The 24989-nt window shown below is 35.8% G+C and overlaps 1 protein-coding gene across 1 annotated transcript in view; it reads left to right on the top strand.

Annotated features, from left to right (window-relative positions):
* LOC150094450 (uncharacterized) overlaps nt 1–19010 on the top strand; it is a 30756-nt gene extending 11746 nt beyond the window's left edge. The window contains exons 2-4 of the mRNA XM_090412299.1: nt 8555–8624; nt 9648–9788; nt 18421–19010. Coding sequence (XP_090268425.1) covers nt 8555–8624; nt 9648–9788; nt 18421–18824 — 615 coding nt within the window. The 3' untranslated portion in view covers nt 18825–19010. The remainder of the gene's footprint in view (nt 1–8554; nt 8625–9647; nt 9789–18420) is intronic.
* The last annotated feature ends 5979 nt before the right edge of the window (nt 19011–24989 follow it).

Genomic DNA, 24989 nt, shown 5'->3' with positions numbered 1-24989 from the left:
ATCTCTCAACTCATGACAGTGACAACATTCAATTGGCATTGGTTGACAAAATAACCAATCACAGCCGCTAGGTGCTGAGTGAGCTCAAAATTTAAGCTCACTTAGTCACGCCTTCTCAGGGGTTTAAAAATAATACAAAGCTAAGAATTTGACACGCTGAGCCCTCTTTACATGTTTTCGAATGGCTCAAAGGTGTATGCATTTTGAAAGTACACCCGGGCTATTAACGCGAATGTAACGCAATGTTTACGCGGCAAAAAGCGCCTTCTTCATGAAGTACTATTTTATTATCCTCGTGAAGAGGACAATGAAGCATTAGTACAGTATCTTGTGTTCAATTTTAGGAATCGCGCGAAGTCTGCAAACAGTTGGGTGAGTCTTTAACCGGAATAAATGCCAAAATATAATATCGGTGATGATATTTCGTGGATGAGCACCGCACAACTAGCACACCCGGAATATTCTCCCCTGATATACACCCTATAAATATACACGTATATATACTAAGTTTTTTCCTATACATAGATGCCTATGATAAAGTTTAATTTATAAATTAGGCACAGTAAGAGATTAACAACAATAACTAATAAGAAAATAGAACAGTTATGACAACATACTGGAATAAAGTTATTTGAATGTGAATGGAATCTTAACAACCACAGCATATGTGTAGCTTTCTCCGCCTTTGCAACGAGTTGCCCTGGTGTTGGACATCTCTGGGATCAGCCGAATTGTCTATTACTAAAAGAAATAGCCATACAGCTTCATTTCGGCGATGTAAAATTACATAAGCAAAATGGATATTAGATCCAACATTATTTCAAAGCCGAATGCTTGTAGAAGCTATGAAAGTTTCGTAAGTAGACCTGAGAGCTTACGAGAATACAATCATCGACATCCCCGAGTTGACGTAAGTAGCTAAGGCAAATCGGCGATGCCGATGGTTGTATTCTCGTAAGCTCTCTCGGGTCAACTTACGAAACTTTCATTATTTCTACAAACATTCGGTTTTGAAATAATGTTGGATATATTATCCATTTTGCCGATATTACCGATTTGCTTGTTTATTTCCGGAATTTTCCATTTAATATCTTCGGACCGGGGGTAACTGAAACCGCCGATAGCGAACCCGCGGATAAGGAGGGGGGGGGGGAGATACTGTATTACGAGACGCAAGTTTACGAACACAAATCGTTTGATTATCGAAAAAGCAAGAGCCTCCGTAGCTCAGTCAATATAGACTAAGCCTTTTTGTTGAAAAGAGCTGAGTTCGAATCCGGTCTACTACGGAGAGAGCCTTTATTAGGGCTTTTCAATTGAAGGTGAGTTAGCCGGTCTTATACAGAAATGGAGAAGTTTTTTTTCATCTAGAAACTCGAGTTTTTCACTCACAAACAGGCATACCGGCCCGTGGAGACAACATAAATACTTATTTTTGGACATGGAAGGCAAAGGGAAACCTCCTTGTTCTATAATTATTATTCCCTAGTGAAGTAACATCGCGACTCACCAAGCTATTAGGTTGAAGAGAAAGCTAAAAGCAACGATACAAACACCCTATTACAAATTGGCCTGTGAATTAAAGGCAAACATTTGTTATAATAAGGCACATATATCTGTTAATCTGTTTATTATCGCAACAAATTAGAGTAACAAATGTATGTTTTAAGAATATTCAGTTATAGATTTTATAGTGTTTTATTAGTGCGTAACCTCCCGTTCTGAGAGCAGATATTACATTAATGCCCCAGTTTTTGTATCCACGCCTGCAACCCCTGCTTAACCCGTGCCCACTTGCACAAGCAGATAAAAAAAATTAATATAGCGCGCGCGCGCGCACACACACACACACACACACACACACACACACACACACACACACACACACACACACACGTGAACATATATACAATTGGTCTGACACCGAAAACTGAAGGCAGAACAGCTTCCTTCCATTAGGTTAAGTAAGGAAGTGAGACCCCAATATCTCGTGTTGACATACTAGAAAGGTAAAATCATCAATAATTTGCTCACGTGTCTAATTAAACAGCATGGATTTCCCCAATGAGCACACATCCCCAGGTCGTCTGTTCAACGACGAGGCGGCCTGTTAAGTTCGCTGGTGTGTGACCTTCACCGTCTGATTTATATTTTATGCGGTCAGCTATTTACAACTTTGCATAATCGTACCATAAATCTTCGAGCATACCACTGTAAATTACTCTTCGCTGACGTTGTTTGTCTCGAAGAGCAAATTACTATGTGTGAGACAGGAGAGAATAAGATTCATGCAAATTTGTGAAAAGAGCAAAGCAGGAAAATCAGCACTAACTTTAATCTGCCGAAATTTTAAGTTAATGTGCTAAAACCCGAGGGAATCTTTTTTCAAAATAACGATTTCTGTGATATTCCGAAGCCAATCTGATGATTCACGTTGGCTTTTCTAAAAACAATGTTCGCTTTAGCTTGCCTGTGACAGAATTAAACTCTGTTAGAATTGCAATATAGGTAAAGTTTAATTAAACATATCATAAATATCACGAATACTCTCCCTCCACACAAGAAAAAAAATGAATAAAATAAAATAAATCGAAAATTTCAACTATTCTAGTAATTTATGTTCGACTTAAACAATGCAGACTGATATCTGTGGTCATGGAAATCCGAAGTATGATTTTTAATGTTTATTATTTCACACGGGTTTAATCACCTCTAAACAAACGACCGTTCCAATGTTTCAAATTCTTTTTTTTTTCGTAGTTTATCTTCAAAATTAAATTTGTTTGTTTTTTCTTTTTTCGAAATTTGGAGAATTTGATAGTTTGCAATTACAATTGCTTTTATTTTAGGTTTAACATTCATCTGTGAAAGAGTTCAAACGTTGAAAATATTGAAATTCAAATCACGAACTTCAGTCAAGTGAGAATTAAACAGGATTTTAAAATGTATTTACCAATTATACTATGCTGTCGTGAATTTTACGAAGTTAGAGGAACGGGAAATTAAGCGATTGACCCAAAAACTTTATGCTTCCTAATTAAGTATCACTAATGTTATATATTTCTAGCTAGAATCATTCTGGTGAAATCTGATAATTCGCTTCCGCACACAAATTTATTGGAAACAATTAAACTTTGATTTGCGTTGAATAGGTGTCCTCCCGCGATGAGTCTTCGGACTCCTTGACCTTGTCATGAATAATAATATTTTTACTGCATAAACAAGAAATTCAATTACGTAAAATTTTCCTAAACGGATTACTGCTAGCAGAAAATGGAAAATGTTACTATTGCGATAACACTAGTCAAGAAATTAAAACTTTTTTTCTTTTGTAATTGAAATAAATTTAAATGTAATTTATTTCGAGACACGTATTAAAACTTGCAGTTAAAAAAAAAAAATTCCATCTCCAATGATTATTTTTTACACATATGTACTTTATCCTGAACTGGTTGATAAAATAATAAAAAAAAAACATTATTGTCACTTTATTTCTATGTGAATCCCACATAGAAATTTGATATTTAGTACCTAACATTGGCTAAGGATAATTCAAAAACTCTGTTCAAAGAAATCAAGCACGAAACATTTTCAATCCACATCAAGCCTTCAGGCCAAATACATTCACAAACAAGCATGCCCACAGCAGGAATCGGACCTACAACTGTTGGTTGGAGAGCCGCAAAAATACATCGACTAGCCAATTGTTTAATTGTTCTTTTGAAGTTATTAGTCCTCAAGCGATATTACGGAAATGAATGAAGTCGTGGTTTGAACACGTCAGAACCAGCTTTTACATCAAGGAATATTGTAACAAAAACTCAGTTTGCTATACGCCAACCCTCGAATTCTTTTATTTATTATTGTCGTATTTGAAACTTAGAGGCTAGAAAACATGGCGCGGACTGCTTTTGTTATATGTGCAGCTCGTGTACATGTGGTACGTAGCCACATAATATCACTTGTATGGCCAAAACTGCGCGATTTAATCACCTTGGGTGATAAATAGGGGATGGATAAAAAAGTGCCCTTCTCATTATTTCTGCATGTCTTTTAAAGTTAATATGAATCACAGCTCTTTTTTATCTGTCTTCATCTGTTTAAAAAGGATGTGGATTTACTGTATCCAGGTTTTCCATGAAAAACAAAGTTTTGATGTCATACACAAACTTAGAATCAACTCTATGAACAAAGCATATCTTTAGATCTTCTAGGATCTACTCCACCACCACACGATTTTATGATACTGACAGATGACGTATTTTTTGCTTCTAGTGCAGAGAGAAAATCATCGTAATTGGACGAAAATATTTGTCAGCAAACTCAACTTACAAAAAAAAAAAAAAAAGGAATATTTTGTCAGAAATGTAAGCATAGAAAAACAACAATTGAAATAAACTGCTTAGGTACGAAATAATCTAAATGTAACTTATAGCTAATAAGTTACATTTGTCTTCGCCAATGTAACTTATTAGCTATAAGAACAAAAATTTATCTTTTCAAGAAAGCCCAGTTTCGTATTTTGATGCCAAAGAGGGAATTTATTTCTGGGGCATACAGATAGCTCTATAGAGAAATGAATGAAGATGATCAGTTGAATATGTATCGGAATATAGACCCTTCCCCTTCCTTCTGCCACTGACCTGTAATCTATATTTTTTGATTCATTGGGATCAGTTCTCGTCAGTGGTACGGGAGATTATATATATAATCCTGTTTAGCAATTATTTTGTGTTTCTGGATAATAAGAAGCAAGATAAAAATAGATTATCGTATTGAGATGAGAGTTTAAATTCTTCAGTTTTTTATTATTATTATTAGTATTATTATTTGGCACACTAGCTAGAAAATGAGAAAACTCTTGCCATCACTACCGCAGTAAGCATTTCACCTCAGGGAAAAAACTATAAATGAAGTGGCTGACTAGTGAGTGCTACAGATCTGAGTTTCTCATGCCATAGTAGACGGACGCATTTACGTGGATCAGAGTTCAGTTTTGCTTGAATTGTGAAATTGTCTGATGCGTGAACTAGCTCATGTAGTTCAATATGAAGAATTAGATAAGTACTAGCAATCAATTTCCAGTTCGACAAATGATGATTATCAATTTCCAGACCTTAATCCCCTCCAATACTTCCGCCCTCGAGCGAAAGACACTAGTCCCCCCAGGATAAAAGTGCTTGTGGTATCCTGGACTTTTCAGCTTTCCAAATGAAGGTCAGTTAGTTGATCTCACATGAAGGTGAAAGGATTCTTCCTCCTAAAGAACAGGACACCCGCAGTTAACAGACATAATACAGTGGCCTTAGCTGCTTCAGCCATAATTCCAGCTGGATCTTAACATAGTTTAAAAGATCTAAGACGTAAATCAGCGTTTGCCCAACTTTTCGGACGACGGAACACTTCACAAATCCTGAAATTTTCATGGAACACCTTTGTTATTTAGTAATGTAGTAAATCTTCAATTTTAGTGGAAAAAATTTTCTTTATACTTTCTTGCTGATTGGTCACTAACATTTGCAACACAGATGTTATTTCTTTCAGTTTTGAGAACAGACAATACGCCGCCCATTGTTGTAATCGGCTTGCAGACAATTTTTATGACCGGTCATGAACAGCGATATTCCCTTTCCTGATTGTTGAAAGGTTTCGATGTGTGAAAATTAACGATAATTCATGAATACTTCCACGTTTAAAAATACACTACTTGGTCACCAACATTTGCTACACAGATGTTATTAGGCGTTCTGGGTCTGAGCTTTTCAACATATTCACGAATATTATTCTCCTCAGAATATTTTTATTATAAAATATTTATTCATGAAAAATGCTTAGAAAACTAAAATGACAAATTTCAGAACTTCTCGCGGAACACAGTTTGGGAAACCCTGGCGTAAATGATGACGAGCAACACTAACCGTTCTTGAGCATTCTTATTAATCAATTGGAGCTTTCGCTAAGTAGTAATAATCGAAGAAACATAATTTAACTTTGCGAAGTTAATAAATTACAAAATTAAATTGGGAGTGTGGCATTACTTCACAAGCAACTTGAGGTAATTGAATGCATAAATCACAACCAAATTGCATAGAAAACAGCATCTCCATTCAGGATATGCTTGTACAGACACTTTTCCCGATATATGGTGAACTCAACAAATTAGGCTTAAAACTATGTTTTATGTGAATCCCATTATGAACGGTTTGAAACCTTTAGGACGTTAGTAACTGGCTACACTGTGTTAAGAAAAACCGGAAACAAAGCTTTAGAAACCAAATGTGGGACTAGTTCAAATGCATGTGACCTGTTTTCATTTTGGACCTTGAATAAGTCAGCTGATGGTCTCACACCGGGAGATGAATATCATCTCCTGCTTAACAAATATTCAGAAATATCCATGCTAGAGAACGAACTTGGACAGAATTTTCTAAAGGAGCGGTTTACTAACATTGATTATTATATAACGTTTGCGTCATTAATTTGTGAACGGATAATACCCCTTCTCCAAGCAACAGAGGGTAAGTTCGAATCTCACAGTGGCATAGATGTTTCTGAAAGTTTGTAGGTTGTGGACGATTTTTTACATTAGCGTGAAACCACGACTCTTTGAATTAGCAGCATGCGCATCACGGTTATCGGGGAAAAAAATTTATGCAACAGTACTTTGAAATAGTGATGTCATTTTCTGTGTAAACTTGTGTGGATCTATGCTTTGAATTAGCTTACAATGCTTGCGAGCATTAGTCTTGAATTAACTTTAAAAAGCAAAATATTTGAGCTCTAGTTAGGAAAACCGGATTATCTATTACTCATTATAACGGTTCACAGTTCGTGTGTGGGATTCACATTAAAAGAAAATAATAATAATACCAACAATCCAGATCATATTTGTACGCTTCGCCGTCTTAGTAAGATCCGAGTTTGAGCACGTTTTTGAACTAAATTCTTTAAGAAAACGCGTGTTAGGCAATATCCTACCCCACATTCTTTTTCTTTTGCATTAGGCCAATATCCTCGTACACTCACAGGGCCTAATAGTAAAGGAAAAGCTTGTTATACAAACTTCTCTTCATAATCTGATTAGTCTGTGCGTTCAGTGATTGGTTTATCTATTTTACAAGCGATTTTAAGTCCTTATGAGATCAACTAACTCACTTTCATCTGAAAATCACATCCTATAGGAGATTCGTTTATAGGGTGTTCTAACCAAAGGGCATCATCTTTACTGATTGAGTTATGGAAGATTAAAAACTAGAAAAGAAATTAGCTTGATAATTTTTCAGCAAGCTCAAGAGCAGTATAAAACTATTAGCAATGTACATTTGTAATATCTGTAATAGTAAAAATGTATTAGTTATAAGTGTATAGGCTACTGAGTAACCACTTTTCAAAAAGTTATCACTCAAGTGAGGATATTTCTGTCTTATGTAGCAATAACTGATATGAGAATTCAGGTTTAATGAATCAGAGGTACTTAGAATATTGCAGCATTTAAATGCAAATACCGCTGTGGGTTTGGATGGGATATCAGCTTGGGTATTACGTGAATGTGCAAAAGGAATTGTCAATGCCTCTTTCTGGGCTGTTACTTGTGTTTGAATTCTGGTAATGTCCTTAGAGAGTGGAAGAGGGTAAAATAATTCCTTTGCATAAAGGAGGCTCTAAGGCTAAGGTAGAAAATGACAGACCAATCACCATCTCGGAAGTGGAGGTAAAAATATTGGAAAGTTGGTTAAAGACAGAATTCAGGAATTTGGGGGAAAAGAATATGGTACTCTATGAAGGGCAACATAGTTTTGTTAAAGGTTGGTCTTGCCTTAGTAATTGAATAACTTTCTATAACAGAGTGAAAGCCTAGGTGGACAAGGGGAACAGCTACACAGTGATACTGCTGGCTTTTGCTAAGGCGTTTGACAGGTTACCCCATGGGATACTGTTACACAAATTGGAACAAATGGGGATGGACATTAAATTGGTGATGTAGATACGCGAGTGGCTGATGGAGAGATACCAAAAAGTAGTGTATGGAGGAGCAGTGTCCAGTAAGGGTCTGTGCTTGAAGCCATTATTGTTTAATTTGCACATAAATAATTAACTTAGGAAATTATTTGAACGAAGATATTCAGTTGTTTGCTAATGATGCAAAGTTAGGTAGTGTAATAGTTTATCATGTTAATGTAGAAAGCTTGTAAGATGATTTAAATAAGCTGCCAGCATGGACAAAGGAGAATGGATATCAGTTCAGTGTGTAAAAGTGTAAAAATAGTATTAATCAGCTAATTAAGCTGATAGCTTTATTCGTGTAAGATATTTCAATGGGCACAACTTTTTTAATGCTTGAAGCTGAGATTGTATTTCTTGCCTTTCGCGTAATTGTCATATAATTTGACCAAAGAAAGAAACAACAGTGGCATTAATTAAAACAATGACAAGTACTGTATTTAAAAACACTATTTACTCGATGTGATCATATTAATTAGTAACTAACCGAATACTAATTATAACTGTGTATTAATATTCATCTTTTATCCAAATTCTCGTGATATTTTTTCAGGAAACTGGACTGTTGTGGAGCACTGATTACTGTAAAGAAGATGGCTTTTGCTCTCGCCAATGCGAATCAGGTAACTGTTGTAATTTGTCTGTAATCCGTTTATACGCGTCATAAGAATCGTTAGCCTTAGTAATTAGTGCAATAAATCTATATATAAACCCGGAATTCGCTTCCAACGACAATGACGCATTAGGAAAGTAGCACAAAAGAGAGGTATTTATCATAAAAAGGCAATTGCAAACGAAGTGGAATGCATATAAATGCAAAGAACTAAAATTCGATAACACGAAAATGTCATTTGTGTTTTGCGACATGGAAAGCATCACAGTATTACGCAAGAAATGCACTCTACGACGTCACAACATAGACACGCTAGGGGGAGCTGTAGGTTTCCAGAATGCATCCAATCAATGGACGTAGAACAACTATCGCAAATAAGTATCATCATAAATCAAATCTTATGTATCCGAGGGCTGTCTGATCCAATAACAGACTGAGAATCCATTAGAATATTAAGCAAATGACGATATCTTTTGTTTCAAAAAGATAAGGCAATTATTAAAGCACTGAAAGTACTCGAAGCAAAGGGAGCAAAACATGTTAACACGAAAAGGTAATTTTCTGCCTTATTTGTGGCTCCAGCACCCTCTATAGCAAAGAGCGGTTGTAAGGTGCAATTACATCATAATAGTCTTTATATTCCTCATTTAGTCAATACATAACTCTTCAATATATTTGATGCGATTGGTTCTTACACATTTAGTCAATTAGCTTAAGTAATTATCGCTAAGAATATGATCCTAAATATAAAGCTAATGTGTTTCTGGATAGTTCGCTTGCTACGTATTAGATAATGCATGAAGAACTTAGTTAAAAGAAATGAGTTCCGTGCTGTTGGAAGGCAGAGTGATTTTTTAAGGGCAGCGAAGTGTTAATAATTGGCATAGGGTAGATTATGTTAACAAGAAAACGAATTTTCCTTGCAATAAAACTCAAGTAAACTTATCGAACTGATTTCTAGGTAGAGATAAAAACAAAATACTGGAAAATGTGCTTACTGAAGAATAAAATAAAACTTTTATTTTATTTTAAGTGGTTCCTAAGAAGTTCCTAAATGAAGAGTGTGCAAGAAATGTTGAATGTCAAATTCATATCAACAACTCCCTGTGTCGGTCTGGGTTGTGTAAATGCCAAGATGGCTACTGGATCAGCAGTCTCGAGAATTGTACCAAACGTAAGTCTTGATTATTATCATTTGTGTATGTTCCCATACATATTATTTATAAATTGCAATACAGGGATCTCTCTCTATTAAACCTGCGATCGATTTAAAGTAAATGGAAACTAAACTTAGGAATCACTTTCTATTATGCGTAAAAAAATAGTTTCGCATATTTATGAAGTGAAAACTTGAAATAATCGCTGTCAGTTGATTTTAGTTCAAGCCAATCATTTATTTAACGAGTTCTCTCAGAATCCGAACTGTCAACTATCAATAGCCTTTATTGCTGGTCATTACTGCAGACTACATTTTAACATGAAATTATTATTATTATTATTTATTATTCGTGACATCTCCAAGGAGTCTGAAGACTCATCGCGGAAGGACACCTATTGTACAACTCTCCATCTCCACTACTACACAAATTCTACTACCAATCACCTACATCAACTCCATCTACTGTCCACAATCACCACCACAGCTAGTTTTTTTTTTTTGTCTGTAAATTGATGTGTTCCGAAGGGGCCGATTTGTCTGTATGCTGGATGAAAAACCCGAGTTTCTGGGAGTAAAAACCTGCTACCTCCGTAGGAGATCGGCTAACTCACCTTCAATTGAAAAAGTCCACATAAAGATTCCTCCCGTCATGACGAGAATCGAACTGAGGCCTTCTCTAATTGAAGGGTGCAACGTAACGTCGTTCTTCCAATTGTGCTACGGAGGCGCTTTTTACCTCTCCTGTTTTGACAGGAGAAGAAGGGAAAAGTGAAATTGAATGGGGGGGGGGGGAAAGGTATAGCTATTGCTTATTTCAGCTGTTTTCAGTTTCGTATTCTTCAGTTATCTCTACAGATGCTTGAGCAGAAATCTGCCAAACGTCAAGCAAAAAAAAAAAAAAAAAAGTATGAACTTGCGTTCGAATCTAGATGATGATACGATAATTTCACAATTCGACCACTAATCACTAAGCGTTGCCTGAGTGTGCACCCATCATGATCTAATTACTAGAAGTGTTCTCGTGGGTTGTGGTGTTCAGTTGTGCGTAATTGGGTTGACTTTGTTTACTAAAAAGATGCCGGCTAAGATTTTAACGAAGTGTATGCTAATATTTACTTCACTTACGGTTTTTGTAACGCGAGAGATGCGTCTGCTGAGGAATATCAATGGAACGTTCCGACCCTTCGAATGTACACTGATGTCTAAGAGAAACTGCATTTTGGGTACTGTATCTGAACGTAACTTAGTTAAGATAACATGATTCAAGGTAGTTCTGCAAGAAGTATTCGGCGAAGATCCACATGCCTTGAATCTTCTGAAACGACCGTTTTGAAGAATGAAATAAAGATCCGCTACAACTGTATCTGCATGAAGTGCAGATTGAGTCGAGAGTACAATTTTGCCATTTGGTCTCGCAAATGTTGATGTGCGCAGGTATACTTGAGCCAGCAATTAAGTGAGTTTTGTTGTGTAACTGATTAAAATCCTCACTCAACAGTAGAATCGAATTTACAACGCTGGTTAAAGCACAGTGTGGATTTGTTGGAAACCAAACGATCGAACCATAAAGATTCGCAGATCATCTCGGCAGGAAACTTTTCTTTTTTTTCCATATCATGATGGAGTTACGAAGCATTTTTTCCAATTTTTTCCATTTTTTCTGATATCATCTGAATCATCACGATCTCAAAGATTAGGTTTGTTGTTTATTATTATTATTATTGAGGTCGGAAAATCTAGCCTGTTAGATTCTACGACCTTAACAATTAGACTGGAAATCGCATAAAACGCACGTAGAAGCTTAACGATAGAGGAATACACTGCATCGAAGAATTTTAGATGCTGCAAACTACATTCGAAATATGAACTGAAGATAGAAAGAAAAACACAAACATTAGAACTGGCGAAAATGTATTTAAGCAGATGGCCGACATTTTGAGCAAGGATTATGAATTGCTTTATTAGTCCTTTTGTTCTTAAAAATCAAAGGAATCAACGTCTGAAGTCTGAGCGATCCCTCCTGCACAAATAATACTAGCTTTTAAAAATTTGTCATTATGTGCTCGGAATCCACTCAGCCGATTTTTTCATTTTTGCCTTAAGTGAAGGCTTAAGTTGTCCAGATTTACACAATAGTATAAAACTTCCCAAGAGTTTATCCAAATACGAAGTTCGGTTCACATACAATTTTTCCCATAAAAACCCATTTTGAATAGTAAAACTGTCAATCATTTCATTAGTACAAGTCCTTTTAGTGAGGGAAGAACAGGTAGGAAGTATTAATTAACTAATTACACTAATGTGGAAGAGAAGAAAGAAAGCGCTTATATAGAATGGTGTTACTGTGTAACAAACGGACCTCTTGGAATGAACTTGGGTTCGAATCTCCTATGGGAAGTAAAATCTTTATAAGAGCTTTGTAACAGAAAGTGAATTAGTCGATCTCATAAGGCGACAGATTTCGTTCAGTGAAATACTGATATTTCTTCTTTTCTTCTCAAATAATAGACAATGGATAATATACTATAGTCGTGGTTGGTTCAGTTGTAATTCCAGCCAATACAATCCAACCTCCATCAGAAGTGAGCCTCGAAAATCTACACGTACTTAAAGTTGTTTTTATCTTTGCTGAGAATTTAAATGTGCCCAACAGACAGGTGAACGAAATCAGTTTGACAGTTTTTATGATTATTATTATTAAAAATTCTCCAACACAATGGTCTGGATTTGGAGTTGATGGCTGGAAATGCGAGGAAAATGCGACAATCGTGGCAAAATTAGACAGAACGATGTAAATATATTAAATAATAAAATAAATAACAAATAATGATAATAAATCTGTCTAGCGCATATAAGTTTAGCCGCTAGAGGTTTAGCCGCTGTGATAAACCTGGATCTGTTTTTGACTTACGATGTCACTACAAAAAAATTCTACTGGGCAACTCACCTTTTTACGACTGCCTCAAATCATTTCCATATTGATTTTTCTCTTTCGAGGATATATTAGAAATAAATCTAATATTAAGCTGAAACAAAAATGATACGTCATTAAAAACTAATTGTTAACGTCTACGAAAAACTTCATATCAAATGTAGTATTTTACAAAAAGCACTCAAAGAAGATGATGCAAGGATTTTTAGTATTCCTCGCATAAAAATGAAAGCATAAGAAAATCACTTAGAACTTTCAGCATTCCAAAGAAAACCCCCAAAAAAACTTTTAAACTTAACCTTTTGCGACATATTTGCATTTTGAACTCAACATAAACACATACGCTTATTACGGCTAATTTGTACCCAACTAATATGGCGCTATTGGGTGGGTATAAATTGTAATAGAGTGGGTGATTAGTGGGTGTTGGATCTTTATATAGCGTTTCAACGTTACTGTAAATATTGCTCACATGTTCTAACACATTCCCACAGGATATCATTATTTTATTGATATCCGGTGACTCGAGGGAGAGGAGCAATTCATGGAAGAAAAGTGACTTCCGTGTTCCTTCGCATATTTGGAAGCATATCTCTTACAAATAGAGTAAACATTCAACATAATATGGGTGTACTTGGTCAGTAGTGATATTCATGTAGGCTGTACCATAACAGAAACTAATGATCTACTTCATTTCAGTAGATCGTTAGTTTCAATGCGGACTTGGTGTATCGTCCCGTCTATCAAGTATAATAGAGGTGGCGTAATGTTGGAATGTCTCTTGGTGTGAACTTGAACACCTTGCCTGGAAAAATTAACATCAACCTGATATCGACATCCTAGACCAGTGTTTCTCAAAGTGTGTACCACACTTTGAGAAACCACGTACCCCCCCCCCTAACGACCATTCGCGTGCCCCCGGGGGTACGCGAATGGTCGTTAGGGGAGTACGTGGCAATTTTCGGCTAGCATAATTAAAGGAGTCATTATATTTTCAACAAACAGTGCAATTAGAGACAACCAGGATAAAACGGCACTAAGTAATGAATCACATCCCCTCTTCAACAGAGACTGCTGTGTAGACCAAGCAAAACCATATGTTGCCGGTGGAACATATGGTTTTGCTTGACACTACCCCCGTCGTTAACGTGTTAAAACTAAGAAATATATAGTGAATGTGTTTCAGATATTATGGAATTCGGTTGAAGGATCTTTTGTTAATACCACACCCATCATATGCAGTTCTTCGCTGCTCTACGTATCTCAAGTCTCGTAAATTACTGGTCATTTTTGCTTGAAATAATGGGAAAGAAGATGACACTATTTGGGTAGATGACTTTGACGATGCACACAAAGAAACTGTTCTCGATGCCAAAAGTAATGACAGCGAGTAGGAGCTTCTTGGTAAGTCGCACCATTTTCAGTTTTTTTCTGAAAACTTTAGTTTCCGAAAATTCCCGCACGTATCTCGGCCACACGATTTTTTAGTTTTAATTTTGGGAAAAAAAAGTTAGAGTTATATTCGAGTAAATACAGTATTTTTTTTAGCTTTCACATTCTTACGTATGGATCATTGGTTAAAGATTGGATTTATAAAACCCCAAAAAGAGAGCAATATAGCAAGTGCAAGTAGCTGTAAGCAACAAGAAAACGTTGATATTGCATCTGGATTAAATGAAATTGATGAGTGTGTCGTCTGACATCTCTAGAGAACCAAAATTTAAAAATAAATCATATTTTTTGTTTACACGAACATATAAATTCAAATAAAATAGATATTTAATTTTAATTAATATTTAAAATTAATTAATTAATTTTTAAATTAATTAATTAGGGGGTACTTGGTAATAATGAAACTTTAAGAAGGGGTAGATATCTGAAGTTTGAGAAACACTGTCCTCGACAATGCTCTTTGCTCTGTAATCCTCCCCCCTTTTATGGAAACGATTCATTTGTGTAGCAACATGATAATTTACGATACCATACTGAAAGAGCTATATCGATATGGTTTTACAAATGAAGTGCCAAATGTCGGCCAAAGGTTGGTCGATTGGTAGAGCCTCTGCTACTAATGGCTCAGTTAAGTATGCTTGAGCGCGGTTAGTAGTTGGAAGGGGACCAATCGTTCGATGAGTCTTTGGACTCCCTGGAGGTGTCAAATAATAATGTCAAGAATAGCTAGCAGTCCTTGAATTATACTTTTGGTGAAAGTCAGAATAGAAACTGATGAATGAAAACCAACACGTCCAACTAAACTACAGGAACTAACTACCAGTGAAGAAATTGGCTAAAAACTCCGTTTATAAACATTTAGTGGGAAGGATGTTTTGAGCTCATGTGTCTAATGAATTTTTTGAACGTATTGTAATGTATTAAAAATGTCATTTTTTTCTTTTCTTTCTAGAAAAAGGATAGATGGGATTATTCATTTTAGATATTCGCTATGATAATCATCAGCGATACTTTTAAGTATCAAGAGGCATTTAAGTAGACATTTTAAATAGGATAATGATAATTAGTCTTATGCGTAATATAAATTGCGTGTCCTTTTGGCTGGTTTGTTTGATTGCTGGATTAAAAACCAGAGTTGCTGGATTGGCTGTTTTGGATTAATCGCCGATGCAACACAGGCTATGAGGATAGTGTATTATGTTTATATATTGCTTGTGTTCTAATGGCCGGTTTGTCTGTTTTGAGAGATGAAAACCCTGCCACATGGCTAACTCACTTTCAGTTGAAAAGCCCTGATAAAGGTTCTTGTCTTAGACAGGACTCGAACCGAGGTATTTCCAACCAAACGGCATCGTCGCCACCGACAGAGCTACAGATGCTCCCTCTGGGAGGAAGAACCTTTCCACCTCAATATGAGACTGGCTAACATACTTTCAGACCTGATAAAGATTCTATGCATCCTGGACGGAATGATGTCAAATTATCAGGGATCAAAAAGTAGATGGCTTTTTTTCCCTTTTTTCAAACTTGCTTAACAATCAATTGGTCGAAATTTTCTTTGGGGAAGGTTAGAGGTCAAACGTTAAGATCTCCACTAAATTTTAACAGATCAATAAACAGATATAAAAAATCCCACTAATTTACATAATTCAAATTTATTTCAGTCTATTTTGGATTACGTGTACTCCGTCACGGAATACACTCCTTCACTGACTATGTGTAATCCGTAAAGGAGTGTTATTTTCATTCTCTTCGAATGTATATGTAATAAAGATATTTGGAAAGTTGATGGTCCAAATAAATAAATAATTGAACTGCTAGGTTGGATCGCCAAAAATTACTTGGCACGAATTCGCCGAGTGTCTAAGATTAGCTCTGTTTTAACATATGCTGTAAATGATTAACTACCTCTTCCACTTCCATGTGTGTGTGTGTGTGTGTGTGTTGATTGGTGATGCGTAAATTGCACATTTTAATAATAATCTACTATTTTTTTTTTTTAGTTTTTCCTTGGAATCTGATAAAAAAAACAGCATAAAATATTTCAATGGGCTGATAAGTAAACAACATGCTAGCTTATAGGTTTAATGTTTTCCCCAAATACAACATAGCTATGAATATCATAAATCGAAAAGTTAGCCCAGCATATTTTTTTTATTTAACATATAAAATCTAAAATGTTATTGTCATTTCAGAACATACGAACGAAGGACAAATCCTTAAAATGCACACTTTTGCCAATTAGGTGAGTACATTGTGCCACGCTCTGCACGAATGGCAAAAGTATAATCGCTCTTTTGTGGGAGCCCGCTTCCAAGGAACAACGAAGCATTGTTGTAGTCTTAGAATGTCACACCAAGTGATATTTATCGGCAGATGAATCTCTACAAGTATGAAGAGATGGTAGTTTCACACTACTACTACCACCACCACCAGCATCGATCAAGGTATTCTTCTGCATGACAGTTGCTTTGTGCTGTCAAGAAACAGACTTCATGCAAACATTCAGACATGCAAATGGCGACCTTTCTCGGCACACAAACATAATGTGTTGCAATATAATCAGCACTGATTGATATTAGTCCATCTTACAGGAAGGAAATTAATTCAAAGTCCCCCCCTCCTTTCGATTTTTTTTTATCTATATAAAAAGAGTAATGTTGAGTACATTAGTACCGAGGTTGGGCTAAGGGCACAAAATCTATCTTTAGCCCAGACTAATTACCATATCCTATTCAAAATGTGTACTTAAACGCCCATTAAGTACCGCTGATGATGATACTAAGCCATTTCGGGAGTACTACGTAAAAACATTCACAGCTATCCATGTCACAGAGGGCTTCGTACTCCCAGCCCTCTGTGACATGGATAGCTGTGAATGTTTAGTGTGTACTCCCATAGAGAGTACAGACTATCCACTCAGCCAACCAGGTTGGCTAGTGGATAGTCTGTATCCACTAGCCAACCATGTGCGAAGCGTATGCAGTACCAGTCATAATTTTCCCTACGGCGTGAAAGAACATTACTCCCCATACAAAGCGATCATCTGCTGACAGAGCACATCTGGACGAAAATTACACAAAACTTCATTTTTATTTTTCCTCTGATGCGGACGTAGGAAATAGGAGAGGTGCCACGCTTCGAATGCAATAACCAGAAAAGTGCAATCATTTGTTGGCAAAAATATGAAAAACATGTTCGATTCCTTTTTTAAATGTATATTTAGAAATGTTTATAATAGTGCGAAAAATTTACTCTAAGCGTTTCGATTTATCCTAAAAAACAAACAAAAAAAAAGGGTGCTTTTCAGATTTCAAAGAACTATCACATTCCGTACACACAAAGACGAGCAAATTAAAAGAAGACGAAACCAGCCAAAGAAAATCCTAAGTTGTTTAATACTCTAATTAAAAAAAAAAAAGTGGCGACCGATTCTAAAATAAATCTGGAGATCGAGTACTTAAAAAGGGGAATAGTGGTTTTTCCATTGTCAGATTAATGGAAAGATCCATCATGAAAAGATTTTTTTTAAAAAGTCAAGTTTTCCCAGCAAATGGACAATCAGATAACAATGCAATGGGCTGATCATCAGAGCCGAATCTACACCAATGGCATTCTAGTCAGGAACCGCATTTCGAGAGTCCCTCCCCTCCTCTATTGCTTAAGATTCTTGTAAAAGAATCCATCAAACCCCCCCCCATAGGAAAAATAAGGAAATGATACACGGAGTGAAGTCGTCGTGAGGAATGGCAATTCTTATGTTTATTATAAGATACCTTGTCAAGAATAAAAAACTATTAGCAAGCACAGTGCAAGATGATATATATTAAGAATATCTAGGAATGTAATCGTACATCACTGCGTATTAGACTATTGTATTGCGAGGTGGTAGGGGGGGGGGGTTCGCCGCTATCTTCCACATATAAAAACTGTGCTGTTGCTCTTGTAGCAGTAAATCATAATTTGATAAATTTGTCTTTAACGTGCGTTTAAATCTGTGTTCATGCCAGCTGATTTTATGATAGAATTTCATCATAAAATGAAAATTACATGGCAGAAATAATAAATACATCCAGTTAGTTTTCTGAAATTAAATTTATAATATAAATATTAAACAAAATGCTAATTCATTTAAGCGCTGCTAATTGCTAAGCAGTGTTAGCAAAGCTATTTTGAAAAATAAATATGCAGTTACAATTGTTGTATTTCTTTTATCATAGCAACATGAGTTCGACATAAGTGTTTTTTTGTTTTATTTTTCAGTTCCTCATGATGAGTTCAGACGTCTGAACACCACCTACTTTCTTGTATCACTTGGCATGGCGGTGTTTGATGATGCAGCAACAGAATGCAATAAATTAGGTTCGAATCTGGGGATTATAGACGATCAGGAAACCAACAGTTTTATTCAAAATGAAATGCAAAGAAGAGAAACGACGATGGCATGGATTGGGCTAACCGATACTGGTCATGAGGGAAAATGGCTTTGGCCAGATGGAAGTGAATTACAAACCCAAACCTTTTGGGGTCCTAACGAACCCAACAACCTTGATAACCTTGAAAACTGCGCGGAAATAATTGTGGATGACGAGAAAGGAAAACAATGGAATGATGTTCGTTGCGATGTACCCAAAAATTTCATTTGTCAATTTCTTGGTGACAATTGACGCAGCTGTGCTGTCCATTACAGAGATTCCATAGTTTCTCTTTCATCTGTAGATGTTCCACAATAATTATAACTAGAGAGAGGAGATAAAGTAATCCCACTTGTTCACATAGGAAAGTATATATTGACTAGCGTTTGGATGCTATATTGCAGCTCAGTAACTTGTAGTTCTGAATTTATCACAAAAAAGTAAACACTATTTATTTTCTCCTTGCTGATGACCCTTCATTATTTTATGTGTCAGATGTTTTTTATCTTAGAGTTATACCATAGCTTCACAGTTTATTACAGTATTAATTGCTGTTTACTAATTCCTATAATATGGGTCTTTTTAAATAACATATTACAGTACTCCTTTAGCAGTGGGATCCATGTGAAAAACAATAAAATGTTAAACTTATTATTTGTTTATATCTAATTTATAAGCTGGACAAATATATACTATTGGGAAATACAAGTATTACAAAAAGTATATTTTTAGTATATTGTTTCTACCTTTTCTGCATTTTATTTTGTATTTTAATGCAGGTCCAAATGGGCTATTTAGTTAAAACACTTCGCGAGTACCTCAGCAGTGTCTTATTTCTTTCAGGCTATTTATGACTCCACAGTTATGGATATTAATCCATAATTTTATCAATCAGATAACGCAGACGTCATATCATTGAGCTGTTCAGCTACAAGACAAGAACAAACTGAACACTACGGTGAAACGTCTTTATAATCCTTGATTTTAAAAATTCTCTTCAAAAATATAGGGCGAGCTAGTTCACATTTATCAACAGGCGTCCTGCAAAGAATAGTAGGGATAAACAAAATGCTTATGCTCCGCCCAGATATTATGCCTGCTTCTCCAACTGTGACTTGACTCAGTGTTACAGACTGGGAGTGGGGAATTATTAGTTTTGGCCACTTAAACAGAAGTGACCAAACAAACAGAAGAAGGAATACTTGCTGAAAATTCATTACAACATAAGAAATAATGCATACTTTCCGCCAGCCAAGTTGATCGAGTGGATAGTATCTCCGCAATCCAATCCAGAAGCAATAGGTCGACTTCTACTATAACACGGATGTCTGCGAAATTTCATAGACTGATGTTTTCATTATGTCGGCATTCGCAGTCCTAAAACTGGTTTCAAATAAGTTAATGGTACTTTTATCTTATATCGCCTAAGGTTCACTTTGATTAGCGTTATCATCTTTTCATCAGCATGATATGATTCTCAAGAATCATTCATGATCTGATTTCATATTATTATTAACTTTGTATACCAGTTTCTACCTCCCCATTAGTCACTTATCTGTCGGTATTCCAATACTGTCAGATCTTATATTTCTGTCTTCTAACGCACTTCTTTAAAGCATCAATCTAATTAGATAGTCGTTCTCAAGGTCTATTTCCTGTCATCAAGCACATGTTTTGGTAACCTTTCACTCCCATTCTGTTTAACTGACCATCCCACTCATATTGGACTTTGTTCACGCATCCCTGAACGCAATAATGCCAAGGATTCTGACATTGATGCTATGATTTCACCTCCCTAATTTTTCTCAAAATTTTTATATCTGTGGTTTCTAGTGTTTTATCTTACTTCTAACAGATCAAAAATCCATATGTCAAAATTGGTTTGAAAATTGTCTCGTACATAGTTTCTCCCTCTTATTCCATATAATTTTATCCAAATGAGTCCCTAAACAGATCAGATTTCATTACTCTATTGTCTATTTCCATATTTAATTTGCCTTTATAAAAATTGTGTCTAAATAGCCGAAATATTTTACTTGTTCTATTCCGAATGCAGAATTTTCATAGTCTGTCTTTTTATTGCTTATTTTCATGCCAAATTTGTAACAGCAGTTAATGAATGTACTTAAGGAATTTTAGACTTGTACTGAATTTATTTAGGAGTATAACATGATCTGAATAAAGAGCCAAGCTTAACAAATCCACTTTTGACATATGATTTAATGCCACTGTCGTTCATAATGTGATCCCTATATGTGATGGATAGCTGGAGAGAAAAAGTACGTGCAGTTTTGTCTTTTGACATCAAAACATCTTCCTGTATACTTTCTTCAGTTCTAATTGCTAATTTACAACTTAAACATGCATTTATTGCTCTGTATAACGTCGCACTTACACTAATTAACTGTAGGCTTCTGAACAGATTTGATACCTTGTCATAGGCCTTTCTGAATCTAAAAGACTCAATTGTTAAAATACAGATAATTGTTATATTCCCATGATTTCTTAGTTATTTGTCTTAAACTGAAAATCTGATCCTAGCAATCCCTATGTGGCTGGAACCCAGTTTGTTTTCATATCTTACTTGCAGCACTCATTAGAAACATTCTTCTGATATTCTTACGTTCAGTTTTGTTTCCCTTTTTATAGTACTACGAGAAATTTACTTCATTCACCTAGAATTCGACCTTTTGATCACGCTTGCTGAATAATGACTTGCTGCCTGGATTTCCCCCAAGGAATAATCATTCAGGAAGATGTAGACAGTAAGTTGTTCTTGTTACAGATTCGGGCATACATTATCCCACACATTTGCAATTCGCTCAATTAACTGGTGAGCGATTTCAAACCCACGATTTGTCTACAAAACTTGTTGGCAGTGGGATGTCTTTGATTCGCTTATCAGTTAAAATGGTTAGAGTTGCTAGATGTTCAGTAGCAAGGGAAAACGCAAGGCTTTCCCAGAAGGAGTTTGCTCAATCTCCCTCAAGTAATTGATTAGAAATCCTTACAAGTGATTGTAAGTATGTTGGGGGCTCCTCCAAATAGAGGTATATGGCCGACGCAGGCAGGTGACTTTTCATGTTACTTACGCAAAATAAGAAGTGAAGATATGTGGACTGCTCCGCAGACTCGGGTTCAGTTTTCGCCATGACACGAGAGATTGTTAGATGGTTCTTTCTATTGAAGGTGAGCAAATCGGTCTCATATAGATGGGCTTGAAAAATTTTGTGCTGCTCACCAATCAGGCAAATATCCCACTAGTCAGATGGGCTTAGTCTATCACCGTCGCCTAATATACTGTATCATACTCACTTATTTAATCCCGGAGCTAATCAGTTTATTTAATGCTATGGGTAATTTTTATCCTGTTTTAGTGATGAAACAAGTATTATTTTACGTGACTCCAGGGAGTCCATCGTGGTAGGGCACACTACTTCACTACAGCTCATCTCCCTTGCCTAATTCTTAAACAACACACAGCGCTGTTTTCCGCCAACTACCACCACTAGTATATACTGTCTGTAAATTGTGTGTTCTCATGGCCGATTTACCTGTATGCGGGAAGAAAAAACCTGCTACCTCCGAATGAGATCAGCTAACTCACCTTCAATTGAAAAAGTTCCTATAAAGAGTCCATATGTTAACTAATTATTTATTGCTATATTTTTCAGTCTGTAAAGACAACATTCATACATTTTATAAGTTATACATAATCATTTATTATTATTTATTTATTACACTGTTTTTCGCAACGTTTTTACTGTTAACACATCTTTAATCACTTTTATAGAAAAAAGTACACAATTTCTTCTCTGTCATTCTTCAACAAACGTTAAAATCTCTCAACAAATTAAACTCTTGAGTCTGCACATAACTACATACGTTTCTGAAAATTCACATTGGATCTACATTGTCAGATAGATAGTTCCCGTAATGTCATATATGATATGTTCTGAAATGCTGCAGTATCATATATAATACTGCAGCAATTCAGAACACAATAGAAAAACATTTAGGTTAGATTAATAACTTTTTCAATAACAATTTAGATCAATAATTTTTTATGGCTCTAAAATCCGCTATTACAGTCAAATTCCACCTCTTCCATCAGTGGGTAAGAAATCAGCTAATTACCGCCTGGTACGACTAAGTACTCTAGAGAGATAAAATTATACATGTGCGTATCCTATCCTCCCATTGGACGTATACCATTACGACAAAATCAGTAATAATGCACCAAACAGATATTTGTAATGACCCGCATTCCTCAATAGATGCGATAAGTAAGAGAAACATACAATTTATGACATAAAAATGAAACAATCGGCATTACGCAACTAAAAACTGACGATTAAAATGAAACCCCCTTATCTGATTTTACTCCTCAACTAAAAATTCTCACCCGTCACTGACGAGAGCATTTTTCAGGCCCTGCATATGGGAGTTTTCCTCTGTAGAACAAGGCAAACAGGTGAGATCGACTTACGCAGGTAACATTTTAATTACATCTGTGGGAAGATGTGTGTAGTATGGAGTGACCTGTTATGATGAGCCTGACTTCCATGGAGATGTCATACAATCATAACAGGTCACTTCAGAACAGTATTCCAAGACTGGATATATATTTATTTGGGATTTATAAGTGCTGGGAGCTGGATAGACCGAAACATCACCTGACCTTTTCGTGAAATGAGTTGGGCTGCAGAAAGACGATGAAGAAAACGTCTATGAAATAATTTAGAAAGGATTGCAAGAGAAGAGTCATCTATTAAATGGATTGCTCTTTTCTATACCATCGAGTATTGATGCTACAGATTTATTTACTTATTTAGCGTATGGAGAAAGACAGCTTGTGATTTCATGTGTCTATAGATCGTTAAGATAGGTTTGGCTTCCAGCAATCGCTCTAACTCAGTGATTCTCAACGTGGGGCAATTTTAATATTTTGGGGGGCAATTATAAAAGGTACATGTACATATTTATATTATACTTTTTCAGAACTTGGCTGACTATTATGCTAGGGGGGGGATAAATCTTTGAGGTGGGCATTATCCAAAAAAAGGTTGAGAAACACTGCTCTAGCTCATTTAGCATTACCCAGGGTGCACCTCGTGGAGGCGAGCTAGAAATACACCCCGATGCTACGGAAAATATTGACATCCATTCTAGAGAGGTTTCTCGTGAACAACTCATATGCCAGAAACTTTTCCAAGATTGGATAGATTTGGGATTTATAAGTGCTAGGAGCAGGCGAGAAGTAATGTGGAACGAAACAGGATCGATCTCAAGAGTTTTGGAGGCTGAAGAGACTACAGAGTTAGTTTTTGCAATTTGAAAAATTTTAAATAAAATTATCTGAAAGAAACAACAGTTCACTGATGTACAAGGAAGTCGATGTATTCCCTGGTAGTCTTTTTTCCCCCTCTGTAGATCTGAATTCCACTGCGGTCATGGATGCAATGCACTGAAGGCGAAACCAGGAAGATGAAATCATTGCACGGACAGTGCGAGACCACATTCTGCACATCGGAAGCAAGAGTAGTTTGAAAGAGATCTACATTTCGTCTCTGGAGTAGAGTTCCTGGTTCATCTATATCTTATGACATTCATGATACTTGATATACTTAAGTTTACAACGTTTTGTGAGTAGAATTCACATAAAAAAAATCTGGATTTGTTTTTCTTTCGTAGAGCACAAAGGAGCCAAATATATTGATTACAATGAAATTTCTATTTTTTTTTTTTTTGGTCACATATTTTCACATAATTTTTTCTTGGAGGGGGAGGAGAGTCACTGAGTGCGTGTCATTTAAAAGTCACACACAGACACAGAGAGAGAGAGATTGGTCTTTATTTCACTTTTTTTCCCCTTTAATGGTCTATAAAAGTCAACGCCAGGGCGTATTGTCCGTCAACTTCATAACGCCAGGACGTCCTTTAACATCCTGTTTTATGCTTGAGAGACTCTCAGTTACAAAACAGGAACAGAAAAAAATCTATTATAATAAATTAACTGGGAACACACCAGTCTTAATCTTCAGGGTGAAGCTTGACTTTTTTTCATTGTCAAAGCAAAGATGTCGAAATGTGATAACTTATATTATTACATAAGTTATATGTGATAACACAAATAAAATATAAAAATGCTAATTTTGTAAGCAAATTTATTAAATATTACAGTTCCTTAGAGAAAACATTTTTATTTAAAAATTCAATTATTGATATGGAAAGGAAAGGATACCGAATATTTATTATTATATTTTATAAAATTATACGATTAGTTTTACAAATTTTATAATTTGTAATACTAATCGTACATAACTATAGTGGCTAGACTAAGGATTAGATAATTCGAAATCACCAAACATGGAATTTTTCACACCACTTCAGGCCTCCAATAAGCAGGATGGAGGT

The sequence above is a fragment of the Typopeltis vanoorti genome, chromosome 22, assembly GCF_054136105.1.
Source record: "Typopeltis vanoorti isolate ZY-2024b chromosome 22, IOZ_Tvanoo_1.0, whole genome shotgun sequence".
Lineage (NCBI taxonomy): Eukaryota > Metazoa > Arthropoda > Arachnida > Uropygi > Thelyphonidae > Typopeltis > Typopeltis vanoorti.
The sequence above is the reverse complement of the archived record's forward strand: the minus strand, read 5'-3'. Positions and strand labels throughout refer to the sequence as shown.